Source organism: Triturus cristatus, chromosome 4_2, assembly GCF_964204655.1.
Source record: "Triturus cristatus chromosome 4_2, aTriCri1.1, whole genome shotgun sequence".
Taxonomy (NCBI): domain Eukaryota; kingdom Metazoa; phylum Chordata; class Amphibia; order Caudata; family Salamandridae; genus Triturus; species Triturus cristatus.
The window spans coordinates 84,433,243-84,448,628 of record NC_140586.1 but is presented as its reverse complement, the minus strand read 5'-3'; the positions used below and the strand labels follow the sequence as shown (position 1 = coordinate 84,448,628).

The 15,386-nt window shown below is 51.2% G+C and overlaps 2 protein-coding genes across 6 annotated transcripts in view; both read left to right on the top strand.

Annotated features, from left to right (window-relative positions):
- The window catches only part of SMARCA4 (SWI/SNF related BAF chromatin remodeling complex subunit ATPase 4), a 533,682-nt gene that overhangs the window by 346,193 nt on the left and 172,103 nt on the right, over window positions 1-15,386 (top strand). For all 5 annotated transcript variants that reach the window (XM_085600653.1, XM_085600652.1, XM_085600651.1 and 2 more), the window contains exon 28: window positions 1,110-1,328. In XM_085600653.1, coding sequence (XP_085456779.1) covers window positions 1,110-1,328 — 219 coding nt within the window. The remainder of the gene's footprint in view (window positions 1-1,109; window positions 1,329-15,386) is intronic.
- Window positions 1-15,386, top strand: part of LOC146833047 (uncharacterized) — a 140,153-nt gene that overhangs the window by 22,669 nt on the left and 102,098 nt on the right. The window lies entirely within an intron of this gene.

Below are 15,386 nucleotides of genomic sequence, written 5' to 3'. Positions count from 1 at the left end.
CTTTTAGAAAAGAAAAAACTGCTTTTTTTGCTTTCTCCATACCCCATACAGGCAAAGCCATTTCTAAATCATGCATTGGTAGATAGATTATTGAATGCATCCAGACATGCTATGCTTAAGCTAAAAGGCCCTTCACTATTCCTCCTAGGACCCAATCCACTAGGAAAAAAGGAGCCTCTACGGCCTTTCTTCTGAATATTCCTATTGCTTATATTTGTACAACAGTTACATGGGCCACATCATATGCTTCTATAAAACATTACTGTGCTTGCTCGCCAACAAGCCAGTGTTGGTCAGGCAGTTCTAGGTACTATTTTTCAAACCACTGCAACTCCCACAGGCTAGCCACCGTTATTTTGGGAGGACTGCTTTACAGTCTATGCATAGCATGTGTATCTACAGTCACACATGCCTTGAACAGAAGATTTTACTTAACTCATTAAGCATCATTTGTGGCATGTAGTGCTATAGATTCACATGCGCCTAACCTCATTCCTGGATGCCTTTTAGTTGTAGTCAATGTACTAATTCTTTCTTTCCTCTTTGCATGGATATCTCTCTATACTACACTTCACTTAACATTTCATCCTCACCCGCCATGCGGGAAAACGAACTAACAATGAGTTAACCATGCACATTACCAGCAAGAGCAGGAGTCACAACACCTTATGACTCGAAAGACTTTCTTGGAAAAAAACTATGCACACATCCAAGCCCAACACTAGATGGCAAGATTATTCATAGCATGTTAATCCACATAACTGCATGCCACGAACAGATGTTCGTGGCATCTCTTTGTGGCCACGAAGTAACGGGTAAGTAACGTTTTCCTGTCTTCCCTTTTTTTCCCACGTACGTCTTTTGTTTGTTTTCTGTGTTTATTGCAGCATAACTGGTGTGAGATTTAATAGTGGTATGTATTTCCTGTGGTGTAATGTACAGTACTATATTGTTATGTTCTAAATCGCTAAAGGTTGTTAGGCCAAAATGCGTAAAATAAAATGTGGCAATCGTGCTTTGTAACCCTCTAGAAATTCTGTCAGTGACAAATATCCAAATTTAAATGTATCTAGCCTCTTCTCATTCTTTCTTCCCTTATTCGATTTCAGCGCATGGACCTCGACCGCCGGCGGGAGGAGGCCCGCAACCCCAAACGCAAGCCGCGGCTGATGGAGGAGGATGAGCTGCCTTCCTGGATCCTCAAGGATGATGCTGAGGTGGAGCGACTCACCTGTGAGGAAGAGGCTGAGAAGATGTTTGGTAGGGGTTCACGACATCGACGAGAAGTGGACTACAGTGACTCCCTCACAGAGAAGCAATGGCTGAAGGTGAGTCATTGTTACAGGGTATGCCAGTCTGTATTTCAGTGCCTTTAAGTTTCCCCTGTAACACACCAAGAGGCCAAATTCTTCTTCTTTAATGATGTAATCACTGCCTTTGAGTATTAAGCACCTTTGAGTCTTTAAAAACCCTTATTCTTACATTTGACTTGATTCGTATCTCCAGTGAGCTTGGCCCTTAAGGTCAGAGCTGTGAAACCTGGGGTATAAATCGATGACCCCTTCTGCAAAATATAGTTGGGGTGGAGCGTTCTTGAAATTCCGATCTGAAAGAAACACGTTAGTTAGATTCCTCACCTTAGAATATCCCCAGGCGTCAGACTGGATCCGGAAGATTTTTCGTCAGCAATACCCCTTGCGCGTCGCTAGGCGTCGTCTGCGGCTCCGCGTCCGTCGTCGGCGTCGTGCGCCGGGATGACGTCGTCGGAGTACTTAGACGCCGCCCTCGCGCGCTGACGTCAGTTCTTCTTTTTTCCGCGCCAGTAAGCGCAGATCCGGGAGAGCTACCCCTTTTAGTCTTTTTTGACTAAATCTTTTTGATCATTTTTGATCCCTGTCTGTCGACATCTGGTGCCGGTAGGATGCCTGGGTTCAAGGCTTGTGAAGACTGTCATCGACTGATGTCGGTGACCGATCACCACCGCCGGTGCCTCTATTGCTTAGGCCTCGACCACGACGCGGAGTCGTGCAACGACTGTCAGGCCCTGACTTCGAAGGCTAGGCGGGAGCGGTCCCGCAAGCTTCTCGAGCTTCGCCACTCGGCTCCGCGTCGTGCGCGATCCCGGTCCAGGAGGAGGTCCAAGGATCGCTCGCGGAGCCCTAGCCGACGCCACCATCGATCGTCTGGCTCCAAGTCGTCGGGTAAGTCCAAACACTCAAAGAAGTCCAAGAGGCGACATCGCTCTTCGGACTCCCCTCGCCGGTCGCGCGACTCGGCCGAGGGTCCAAGTGGTTCCACCCCCGCGGCTCCGACGGAGCCGCAGGTGCCGCGTCCGCCCCCATACCTTCCGGTCCCTGGGGCTGACGCGACGCCGGCGGAGATCAGTGCCTTCCTCTCGGCCATGAGGAGCCTGGCCCCGCCGTCGACGCCCGCTGGCGCGCCTTCGGGCCCCGCGGGCTCGACTGGGCGACCTCGCGTGCCGGCGGCTCCGGCCCCGGCGCCGTGGACGACTCCGGTCTCGACGCCGCAGGTCCCCGCGGGGCCCATGCCTGGGCCCCAGTCGACGCCGGTTGACCTTGTCACTCCTCCACCGGCGCCGACGCCTGAACCACCGACGCCGTCACCGGCGCCGCCGACGCCGTCACCGGCGCCGCCGCCGCCGACGCCTGTGACGCCGACGCCCCAGTTTAGCCCTCATCCGGACCCGACGCCGGCACGGCGTCCGCCGACGCCGCATCCGACGCCGCTAGAGACCTACCATCTCTACAGTCCGGTTCCGATCATTCCTCCTGTTTATCAGGAATCGGAAGAAGGGGGCGACTGGGAGGGGTTCGAGGACCCTCTAGCTGTTCAGTCACAGCTTTCTCAGGACTGGGCAGATGAGCTGGGGGAGGCCAGCGGGCTGGACACCTCGCCAGACGCTGGATTCACTTCTCCTCCGACCGTGGCTTCGGAGGAGGGTGCAGCATTTTCTGTGGTGCTGCGCAAGGCGGCTGAGGCCCTTGGGCTCGAGTTGCCTGCCGTGGCTGTGAGGACCAACATCCTCACTGAGGTGCTTCAAACCTCAGCAAGCTCCACTGAGCCTCTGCTGCCGTTTAACGAGGCCCTCACTGACGTTCTGCAGGGCACCTGGTCCAAGCCCTCCACAGTTCCTCCTGTGGATAGGAACGTTGCCAGGCGCCACCGCCCTGCTCCGGGCGACCCCAGCTTCCTGTCCCAACACCCTACCCCCGAGAGTCTGGTTATCCAGGCCTCTACTTCCCAATCCTCCTTCCCGACCGCTCCGCCGGACCGGGATTCCAAGAGACTCGAGCAGTTTGGCAAGAAACTGTTCTCGTCCCTTAGTTTGGGCCTGCGGTCTTTAAATACCGCCTGTCTCTTGGACCGTTATTCCCATTCTCTGTGGGATACGGTGGAGGACGTGCTGCCCCTGTGTCCGGAGGAGGTCCGGACGCGTCTTTCCCAGGCTCTGGCCGATGGGAGGGATGCAGCACGGCACGCCATAAGATGTGGGCTTGACACCACGGACTCGCTAGGTCGGGCGATTTCCACCACGGTGGCGCTCCGCCGCCACGCCTGGATGCGGTCCACGTCATTTTCCGGGGATGTCCAGAACACCCTCATGGACATGCCCTTTGATGGCACTCGCCTGTTTGGTGAGAAGGCGGACAGTGCGCTGAACCGTTTTAAGGACTCCCGGGCTACGGCCAAGTCCTTGGGCCTCTCGGCTCCGCGGGCGCACACCTCCGCTTTTCGCCCCTTTCGTGGCCAAGGAAGGGGCGCCTCCTCCCGTCCGCAAAGCCACCAGCCGCAGAACCAACCTGCGCGCGGTCGCGGACGTGGCTTCCGCCGTGGCGGAAATGGAGGACGACGTGGTCAGCCCACATCCACCCCGGCAGCATCCGCCTCAAAGCCTTCCTAGTCCGAGCTTTCAGGCCCATACCACGCCAGTGGGCGGCAGAGTTCGCCATCACCTGCTCCACTGGCGGTCCATAACATCGGACAGGTGGGTGCTGCAAATCGTCCGAAGGGGCTACTCCCTCCCCTTCGAGACGACCCCTCCAGCCATGCCACCACAGCACCACCGTATCTCGGGGGATCATTTGGATCTTCTCCGCGAGGAAGTTTCGGCTCTCTTGGCCAAGGGGGCCGTCGAGCGCGTTCCGAGTCCAGAAGTAGGTCGTGGTTGTTATTCCCACTACTTTCTGGTTCCCAAGAAGGGCAAGGGGGGCCTGCGCCCTATCTTGGACCTCCGGAACGTCAATGCCTTCCTCCGAAAGGAAAGGTTCAAGATGCTGACGTTGGCTCAGGTTTTAGCTGCCCTAGACCCTGGAGACTGGATGGTAGCGTTGGACTTGCAGGACGCATATTTCCATATCCCCGTCCTGCCGGCCCACCGGCGTTACCTGCGGTTCACGGTGGGCCAAGAGCACTTTCAGTTTACCGTGCTCCCCTTCGGCCTCACCAGTGCCCCTCGGGTGTTCACGAAAGTGATGGCGGTGGTCGCAGCTCATCTGCGCAGATCAGGGGTCCCAGTCTTCCCCTATCTCGACGACTGGTTGTTGAAGGCGGGCTCGCCCCAGGCAGTCGTCTCCCACCTCCAGACTACGGCGGATCTCCTGCATTTGCTGGGGTTTTCCATCAACGTGCCGAAGTCACACTTGAGTCCCTCTCAGAAGCTCCTCTTCATCGGAGCGGTTCTCGATTCGGCGCAGTTCCGGGTCCATCCTCCGGAACAGCGGGTCCGGGATATACAGGCCCTGATTCCCATCTTTCGGCCTCTATCCCGGGTTTCGGTCAGGCTAGTGTTGCGGCTTCTGGGGCTGATGGCCTCCTGCATCCTACTAGTGCATCACGCCAGGCGGCGCATGCGGGCTCTGCAGTGGGACCTGAAGTTTCAGTGGGCCCAGCATCACGGCAACCTGTCCGACCATGTCTTGATCTCGGAGGGTACTGCACAGCAGTTGCAGTGGTGGCTCACGGACCGCGAGTGGGTCAAGGGCAAGAGCCTCTCCCTTCCCCAACCGGAGCATGTCGTAGTGACGGATGCGTCCCTCCTGGGATGGGGTGGCCATATGGGAGAGGCGGAGATCAGAGGCCTCTGGTCTCCGGCGGAGTCTCGTCTCCACATCAACCTGTTGGAGTTGAGAGCGATCCGGCTTGCACTGAAAGCCTTCCTTCCCTCTGTCAGGGGAAGTGTCGTGCAGGTGTTCACGGACAACACCACCGCCATGTGGTACTGCAACAAACAGGGCGGGGTGGGGTCGTGGACCCTTTGTCAGGAGGCTCTGCGCCTCTGGACATGGCTGGAACACCAGGGCGTCACCCTGGTGGTTCAACATCTGGCGGGCTCTCTGAACGCCAGAGCAGACGAACTCAGCCGCCGGTGCATGATGGATCACGAATGGCGTCTGAACTCCGAAGTGGTGCAAGGCCTCTTTCAGCGGTTGGGAGAGCCTTGGTTAGATCTATTCGCCACCGAAGAGAACGCGCAATGTCAGCAGTTCTGCGCGTTGGAATTTCCAAGGCGGCACTCGCTCGGCGACGCTTTTCGTCACGAGTGGAGTTGCGGTCTGTTGTACGCCTTTCCGCCTATACCACTTCTGCCCAGAGTGCTGAAGAAGATCAGGCGCGACCGGGCCCAAGTCATCTTGGTGGCTCCGGATTGGGCACGAAGATACTGGTATCCCGAGCTACTCAGTCTGTTGACCGATCCCCCGATACGTCTGCCCCTTCGGGAGGATCTTCTGTCGCAGCAGCAGGGGACGGTCCTCCACCCGAACCTGTCCAGCCTCCACCTCCATGCGTGGAGATTGAGCGGCGGCAGTTGATGCCATTTGACTTGCCTCCTGAAGTCTGTGATATCATTCTGGCAGCCAGGCGTCCCTCCACAAAGTCGGTATACGCCTGCCGGTGGAACAAATTTGTGGCATGGTGCACAGCAAAGGCTGTGGATCCCCTTTCCGCCCCTCTTTCTGAGGTTCTCCTCTTCCTTCTTTCTCTGGCCCGGCAGGGCTCTGCCCTGGGCACCCTGAAAGGTTATCTTGCTGCCATCTCCGCCTTCTTGCGGCTTCCTGATCAGCCTTCTCTTTTCAAGTCCCCTGTGGTTACACGCTTTCTCAAAGGCATTACACACACGTTCCCTCCTGTCCCTTTTGTAATGCCTCAGTGGGACTTGAATCTGGTTTTGACATTCCTGATGTGCGCTCCCTTCGAGCCTCTTCACAATTGCCCTCTTCGTCTTCTAACTCTAAAGACTGCTTTTCTGGTAGCCATCACCTCGGCTAGACGGGTGAGTGAGCTCCAGGCTTTATCTTCAAAGCCTCCTTTTCTATCTGTTCATCCGGACAAGGTTGTCCTTCGGCCTCGTCCCTCCTTTCTTCCTAAAGTGGTGACTCCATTTCACCTTGGGCAGTCTGTCACCTTGCCCACCTTCTTTCCGCCTCCGCATCCTTCCAAAGAGGAAGAGAGGCTCCACCGTCTGGACCCGAAACGTGCGCTCTCCTTTTATCTGGACCGCACAAAACAGTTCCGGGTGGACGACCAGCTTTTTGTTGGGTACGTGGGCGCTAAGAAGGGGAAAGCTGTGCACAAACGAACCATCTCTCGGTGGGTCGTTTTGTGTATAAAAATCTGCTATTCCTTGGCTAAAAAGGACCCTCCTGTTGGGCTGCGCGCCCATTCTACTCGGGCCACGGCGGCTACTACTGCCTTGGGACGGGGAGTCCCTTTGCAGGACATCTGTCAGGCGGCGACGTGGGCTTCGCTACACACGTTTGCCAGGCATTATTGCCTTGACAGCCAAGTCCGGAGGGATGGCTTCTTTGGCCGTTCTGTCCTCCAGGACTTTCTGGTGTGATCTTGGTTCGCAGACCCACCACCGGGGATGGTATTGCTTGGGTATCTATTCTAAGGTGAGGAATCTAACTAACGTGTTTCTTTCAGATGAACAAGTTACTAACCTTCGGTAACGATGTATCTGTAAGAAACATTAGTTAGTTAGATTCCTCACCGACCCACCCATCCTCCCCGTTCTGCGAACTGACATCTAGGGTTAAGGTTGTCCTTTCAGGCCCCTAGATTTTATTTTTGGCACCAGTGTCGGTCTTTGCATGGCTCTGCGTTCCTGGCGCGGAAGGCTATGTACAAGAACTGACGTCAGCGCGCGAGGGCGGCGTCTAAGTACTCCGACGACGTCATCCCGGCGCACGACGCCGACGACGGACGCGGAGCCGCAGACGACGCCTAGCGACGCGCAAGGGGTATTGCTGACGAAAAATCTTCCGGATCCAGTCTGACGCCTGGGGATATTCTAAGGTGAGGAATCTAACTAACTAATGTTTCTTACAGATACATCGTTACCGAAGGTTAGTAACTTGTTCTTTAGGCTCTTTGCCTCACAGATATAGAAACGCCTTGCCATTAAACATTCCACTTTAGGGGTTGGCTTGTTGCACAGCAGCTGCCTTTGTTACACACCCCAGGTGCTGGGTGGATATACAAGTTGAATCCCCAAATAGTAATTATCTGCTATTCTATTGTCAGTCTTTTCTTGCTATTCCAAGACTTACACTGCTGAAGGTGGTGCAGATTCCAAAGCAATGCTTGTTGCTGTTTTTGTTTTCATGGAGCATGGTTGCTAATTCTTCGGGTTGTATTTTTGTGACTTGCTTGATCACCACCTTGCTACTATTAAAAAAGAGGCAAACAGCTGTCTAATATGGCAAATATAGTTTTGCAGCATGAATTCTTTTCTGGATGTGCGTTATTCCGCCATCTAGTGGTTGGGTCCGGAATTGTCTGTTTTGTTTTTTTCCCTTTTTTCTGTTGGGGCGTCGTCGACCACCATTTATTGCTATGTACATCCCTTGTGTGATGTGAGACGGCAAACGGGAAGTTCCTGTGCGTGGTAGCCATCTTCCGATTCTTTTTCCACTGTTCGGTCTGAATGCAAGGGAAGACGCACAGAAGTTTTCGATGAAATCCCCCCCAAAAATCTAAGAATTTAAGCGTAAAAACCATTGTTCATCGATTGAGAAGACACCGGAGAAGGAGACAGACACCTTTCCGCGTCGGGGTATAACGACAGAGCAACGAAGACGCAGATGGACCAAAATAAGGCACGGTAGGGTGCCTTGGAAAATACCCCTTTCAAATTTTGCCCTAATTGCCTCTACAAATTTGCACAACGCGATCCACGCGACGTCTGTAACCTATAGCTGCCAAGGGATCACAAGGATAAGGACTTAGAGGCTTGCTCTGTATTCATGTTGAAGTCTCAAGGTCCATTAAAAGCAGAGGGAGGACCATCACACAGCCATGCTAGTCGGTCAGAAACAACAGGTATCGCTGAGGGATTTGGGCCTTTCAAGCTACCAAGATGAACAAGGGGTGACCGCACAATCGAGTCACAGAGGGTCGGCCGTCGAGATCCTCGAAGGGGACGCCAAGAGGAGGTGTACTGCGAAAAAGACAGCAAAGGACGTAGAGAAGTAAAACGGACAAGGTAACTAAAACCCCTCACCTGTCCGATACCAAGGTCCTCGAAAAAAAGGCCATAAAGCCAGCCACGGCCGAAACCGGTACCGTACGAGAGCCCGCAAATTACAAAACTATACCTTGGGAGGCAGAATCCCCCACACCCAAGAAGAGGATCTTCCTAGCTTTAGACGCCGAAAGGGCCCTCCAGGTGGAGAAGAAGAAAAGACGCCTGGATGCAGAAATGGCGCTCCTTCAACAAAAGGAGTTCGAGGCTCGAAAGGAATTTAGAATTCCCACGAAACCCTCTTCTACAGTAGAGGCAGAAGAAGAGGAAGGATACCCTTGAATCTCTGGCAACTCCGTACCCCACGAAGAGGATGTCGAGGAGGAACTTGACATTCCAACAGGGGAGGAAGCCTCAGGAACTTTTCAGGAAGAGTGGAACGACCTTGACACAGAAAGCCTTGAAGAAGAGGTCTGTAGCTATCCCTCGAAGGCTTCGCCACCAGATGTCAGTCTTCTACAACAGTCTCATCAAGAGAGCAGCTGATACCTTTGGTCGCCTTAGAGAAAGGAGACTTGTGTTTCCTCCTAGAAACATTAGCACTATCTACGATGGGTAGCATTCTGAAACAGGGCTAGGAGGCTTTCAAGGAGCGTCATCAAAAGGAGTTAACCCAAGGGTTGACAGAAAAAACAAACCCTCCACAAGCGACCCTAAATACATTCAAGGTAACACAGTGATTGCTTCCATCATTGTTATAGCAGCAAGGAGGAGGAGGAGCAACACTCATTCCTCCACTGGCACACCTCCAGTGAGGGAAAGTAAGAGAATAGACATGGTGGGAGAAAGATGGAGAAGGATGCAGCATCACAATGGCACATAGTGAACTTGAAGGCCCTCCTCAATAGGTATAGCCACCAACAATGGGACGACATTGGGGTACTAATGATCAAGCTTCCAGGCGAAGATACAGATAGCAAAATCCATCATACAAGAGGGATGAAACATAGCTAACACCTGCCTAAAATCAGCTCTAGACGCAGTCGATACAACCAGCAGACAGATGTGCATGGGCACAACACGAACAAGAAGGCACGCTTGGCTCAGAAGTTCAGGATTCAAACAGGAATTACAAACTTCCATAATCAACAAACCCTTCACAGGAGACGTCCTGTTTGGAAGTGAGGTAAATGATTCCCTACAACAATTAAAAAAGGACAATCAGACGGCCATGACTATGGGGGCAATGCAAAACAGGGTCACCTTCGAAAGAGGAGAATTTAACCGTAGAAAACCCACAGGTCTTCTCAACAGGGCAACAACATCATCAACCATAGAGCAACGGACAGCAATCAAACCAAACAGTCCGGATACCAATCCTGGCAGCAGCAACCTAGGCAGTCCAAGTGACTTGCCCACAAAGGAAGATCACCCACACAACACCAGTGAGAGGCAGAATAGTGCATTACCCAGTTCAATGGGAAAACATCACTACAGACAGTTGGATTTTAAATGTGGTGTGCCATGGCTATTGTATAGAACAAACAAAGAAACCCAACCTAATCCACCAAGGAAGAAGAGGTCCCAAAGAACAGAACTTTTACAATTATGGGAGGAAATAAAGGAACTCCCAGAAAAACAAGCAATAGCGAAGGTACAGACAAGGGAACACAACAAGGAAAACTATTCACCTTATTTCTTGGTTCCAAAGCATGATCTCAAGCTAAGACCGATCTTAGATTTCAGATTCGAAAAACAAATTAATTTGCACACAGCATTTTAAGATCTCAACACTACAGGAAGTAATCCCACAGCTACAAAAAGGGAACTCCATGGCAACAATAGACCTAAAGGATGCCTATCTGCACATCCCCATGAACCAAGCACACAAGCGATACAGCCAGTTCATCCACGAGGACACTCACTACCAATTCAAGATCTTCCCCTTCCGAATAAAGTCAGCACCAAGAGTTTTCAGAAAGTGCCTAGCAGCATCTGTAAGAAGGAGAGGAATTCACGTCTATCCCTATTTAGATGACTGGCTGGTGAAGGCAAGTTCAAGGCAAAGGTGTTACACACACGTTCATCAGGTGATCACAACGCTGCAACCATAAATCACAAGAAATCCTCACGAAGACCGAAACAGGAAACAACCTTCGCAGGAGAAAGATTAAACTCCAAGATTTCACGGGCATACCTGACCCAAAGGTGGATACAAGCTATCAAACCGCAATCTCGCCTTTACCAGAAGAGACGGTCTCTGACCGTGAGGACAATCGTGAAACTCGTGAGCATGATAGAATCATGCATTTCCCTCATTACCCATGCAAGTCTACACATGCGCCCTCTACAGGAATGGCTGTGCAGCAGTTGGTCACAAACCACAGAAATCTGAGAGGATCTAGTGGTTGTAACAGAAAAGGTTTAGATGGAAATACAATGGTGGGCATCCAAGAACATAACACTAGGCAGACCTTTCAAATCACAAACTCCCTCTGTGACCATCACAACAAATGTGTCCCACAAGGGTTGGATATCACATTCAGGAAACCTGAGGGTATGCGGTCAATGGAACGACGCAGACTCCATAAAACATATCAACGTCCTAGAGATAAAGACTATTTTCCTGGCACTAAAGGCATTCCAAGCCCACATAGGAGGGAAGACGGTATTGATCCAGACGGACATTACCACGACAATGTTTTACCTCAACTAACAGGGAGGAATAAAATCATTTACCCTAAGCAACCTAGCTCAGGAAATATGGAAATGGGCCAATTCAAGCAGAATCAACCTGCAGACAATTCACCTGCCAGGAAAGGACAACACAGAAGCGGATCAGCTCAGCAGGTAGAACAGCTGAGGAGCCTTCAAAGGGTCTAAAGCCTCTGGGGGACACCAAAAATAGACCTATTCGCAACAGTGGAGAACAAGAAAAGCCAATTCTTCGCCTCCAGGTTTCAGCAACTCTACCAAAAGGGAATGCCCTGTCGCTAAACTGGTCAGGGATATTTCTATATGCTTTTCCTCCATTTCCTCTGCTACAAAGGGTACTGTAAAAAGCCAGACAACCAGGAACAGACCTAATTCTTATAGCCCCTCAATGGGCTAGGCAACCCTGGTATTCAAGCCTACTCGAACTATTCAGGGGACAGATGATCAGATTCATGACAGAGAAAGACCTTCTGTAAGAAAGTGGATCTGTATATACTATTCCCAAATAGGTACAGTGTGCACAGAGTCCACAGTCCCCAAGGGTTTGACAGAGGCTAAAGTTAGATATAACCTTACTTTCTAAAGTGGTAGTTTGGTCGAGCAGTAAGGCAGTATCAGAGGACAGTGTAAAGCATTTCTTGTACACACTCAGTCAGCAAATGGTCTCACACACTCAACAACTGAACTCTAGGCCAATGGTTTTGTATCAAAATATATATATAGTTTTATTTTAGAACCAACAATAGGTATCAAAATATACTTTCTCAGAATGAGATGCTTTAGATAAATAATTTCAATAGACAATAGGCCTTTGAAGGCAATAGATACAGTTGTTGCAATAGGCAAAACAATTTCAAACACAATTATACATTGAGCTCAATGGGAATTTCTAGTTAAATGCAATTGATTACTTTTTGGATTACTTTTCTTACCACAGGACTGGATCCTAGATTCAGTCCTGGGACATTCCCTGTAAACAGTTGAGTAAAAACGTTTAGGTTACAGTTGTGATTTTTAAGGAATATTGTATTTTAAAAGTTGACACTTAGAAACTTTTACACATAGAATCACCAATGTTATCCTATGGGAGGAAATTCACATAGCAGGTAAGTAGGGTTATTCTTAATTTTTCTAACTCGGTGTTGGATCATGGATCCAGCACTGGTGCTTCTCCTGTAAACAGGGGAAGGAATGCGTTTTTGTTATACAGGCGATTTTTAACGAATATTTGTAAATTTGCAAAACCGACACTTAGAAGAATTTCTGGCAAAAACCAGGCAATGCTATCCTATGGAGGAAAATCAAGTTAGCGGTAAGTACGGTTGTTATTACTTTGCAGAGTGCTGGGCACCAAGATCCAGCACTAGGATCTCTCATGATAACAGGTGAGTAAATTCGTTTTCGTAATTCGGCTGATTTTTGGTGAATATTTTAAAGTTTCATAACTCGACACTTAAAAGAATTTCCAAGTGAAACCAGTCAATGTTACCCTATGGAAGAAAAGTGAGTTATCGGCTTTTGGGTAAGTACTCGACTGGCAGAGTTAAGGTTCTGGGCATAGACTCAGGGGTCTCCCAGGGTCAGGTAGGTACAGCTGTTACTCCCTCAGCGGCACAGGGGCAGCCGGGTGCAGAGTGAGTTAGGCCCAATGTTATCCTATGGGAGGCAGGGGGCCTTTGGTTGGTGGCTGCTGGCATGCAGGCCACGCGGCTGTGTGGAGCTGGGCTCCTGGTCACTTGCTCAGGCCAAATGGGGAAGTAGATTAGGACAGAGGTTGCACTCCCAGGGGCACTCGGGCGGCTGGGTGCAGCGTGCTTTTGAGCCGTCGGGCGATCAATGGATTTCAAAGGCGAAGTTTAAGGACGAACAAAGGCTGATCGCGGTTGGAGGGGTCCCTGGTTCTGAGGCTGCAGACGTCATCAGGAGCATCGAGGTGGGTCCTTGGGTGCTGGATCCGGGGTCACAGTCGCCGGGGGACGTCCTCGTGGTCTTTGTTCACTCCGGCACAGGCCAGGCTTGGTGGGAGCAGAATGTGCAGGAGTCACGGTTCCTGGCTGATGCCAGGGGCTTGTTACTTGCTTTGAGCAGTACCACTGTCCCAGTTAGAGTCACAAGGCAGTCATGTCCTCCAGGGTTTTTGAGGTAGCTGACCACTGGAGAAGCCGTGGTTTAGCTGAGCAGGTTCGATGGTCGACAGGCTGGTAGGGCTGGGGCTAAATCAGTTGGTGTCTTCCTCTTGTTAGCAGCTGCACGGCAGGTCTTCTTGTTTATTGATCTTCTTGTTTATTGATCTTCTTGTTTATTGAGCTTCTTGTTTATTGATCTTCTTGTTTATTTATCTTCTTGTTTATTTATCTTCTTGTTTATTGATCTTCTTGTTTGTTTCGGAATCTGGATCTGCCAAAGGAAGTTTCAAGGTGCCCCAAAATACTAAATTTAGGCGCGTTACAGGTAGGTAAAGGGCAGGGACCAATGGGTCCCTTTCTTGGGGTGGGTACACCCCCTATCCTGCCACTCTCCTGTGGGAGGGGGGCAGTAACCTAATCCTGATTGGGCAGGGCTCCCCATCAAGATGGCGGGAGCCCTGAGATGTGCTTCACCTCGCCTCCCCCACCTGAGCGGCAGAGGCTGGCACACCCCCTTTCCTTCCTAGGGGTTTCCCGCCAGTCCTCCCGCCAGAGTGGGGGTGATAGCCGGTGGGGGCCAGTTGCTGAGTACAGCAAGTGGCCTGGAGAAGCTCACAAAGGCAGCATGCTTTGAAGCTTCCCCTGCCCATCCTGGGGGAGGAGACCTAGCACCTCGCCCTGGATGTGCATTGTTGCAGGCCCAGGAGAGCGGATGGCTCTCTACCCAGTGGTCCGGCAACATGTCTGCTGTGTGGCAGCCTAGGCAGCCCCTCAGACAAGACGTGGATTGTAGGTTAGGTTTCAGGGGGCATCTCTAAGATGCCCTCTGTCGTGCATTGTACATTAAATCCCACACTGGCATCAGTGCGGGTTTAATGTGCTGAGAAGTTTGATACCAAACTTCTCAGTCTTCAGTGTTGCCATCATAGTGCTGTGGAGTTCGTGTTGACGACCTCCCAGCACCATATACTCTTAATGGCAGCACTGCACTTACAGTGCCCAGGAATGGATTTGGGTACTGTAGGGGCACAGGGCTCATGCACCTGTACCCAGGTATGCCAGGGCTGTGTGTTGTGGGCAATGCACACAGGGATGTGTGCCATGTCGACTCTGTTTAGTTCTGCACCAAGACACCCAGCCTGCAAAGGCTGTGTGTGTGTCAGGGTACAGGGCCTCTAAGGGTGGCACAATAAGTGCTGCAGCCCTTAGAGGCCTTCTCTGGTCACAAAGCCCTGGGTACCTAGTGTACCATTTACCAGGGGCTGACATGTGGCCAGAGATGCCAATTGGGTTTAGGCTTCAACACGGTTTTAGGGAAGGAACATAGGCCCTGGGTACCTGATTGGCAGGAGCCCAGGGCACACTCAGTCAAAGTACATCAGCAATTCAGCAAAAAGTGGGGGTATACCATGCAAGAAAGATGGCACTTTCTCACACCTTCTCACAATGTAGAGGGGTATAATATTTCACCCGGAACCAGCTACACTCAGCCTGGCACGTGAGTACATAGAGAACGGACATTTTAACTTGCCGCAAAGAACAATGGAAATACTTAGAGGCAGGAAAATAAACCACAAGACAGTGCTACGCAGCTAAGTGGAAACAGTTCATCATATGGTGTACAGAGAACAATACCCTAAATTCAATATCCATACAGGAAACAGTGCTCATATATCTTACACACTTGCTTGACAGTAAGATCAACTACTCAAGCCTCAAAGTGCACCTGGCAGCGTTTGTAGCCTACACCAGGGGAGAGTCATGTTAATGTTTGTTCGAGGCATATGAGATGCAGATTGTACACTTAGCATAGATCGCCATCTGGTGTTGGGCCCGGATGTTTGCAGTTTGTTTTTCTTCTTGGACAGTCTTTGGAAGTCACGAGTTTGGTGACTCCTCCTTCGGTCCGTACTGCGCATGGGCTTCGGCTCCATCCTCAGATTGTTTTTTTCCGCCATCGGGCTCGGATGTGATACTTCGTGCTCCGGCTTCGAACTTCTACGGTTCCAGCCTCGACGGAAAATCCTCGTTTCTTCGAGTTTCTTCATCATCATCTTCAT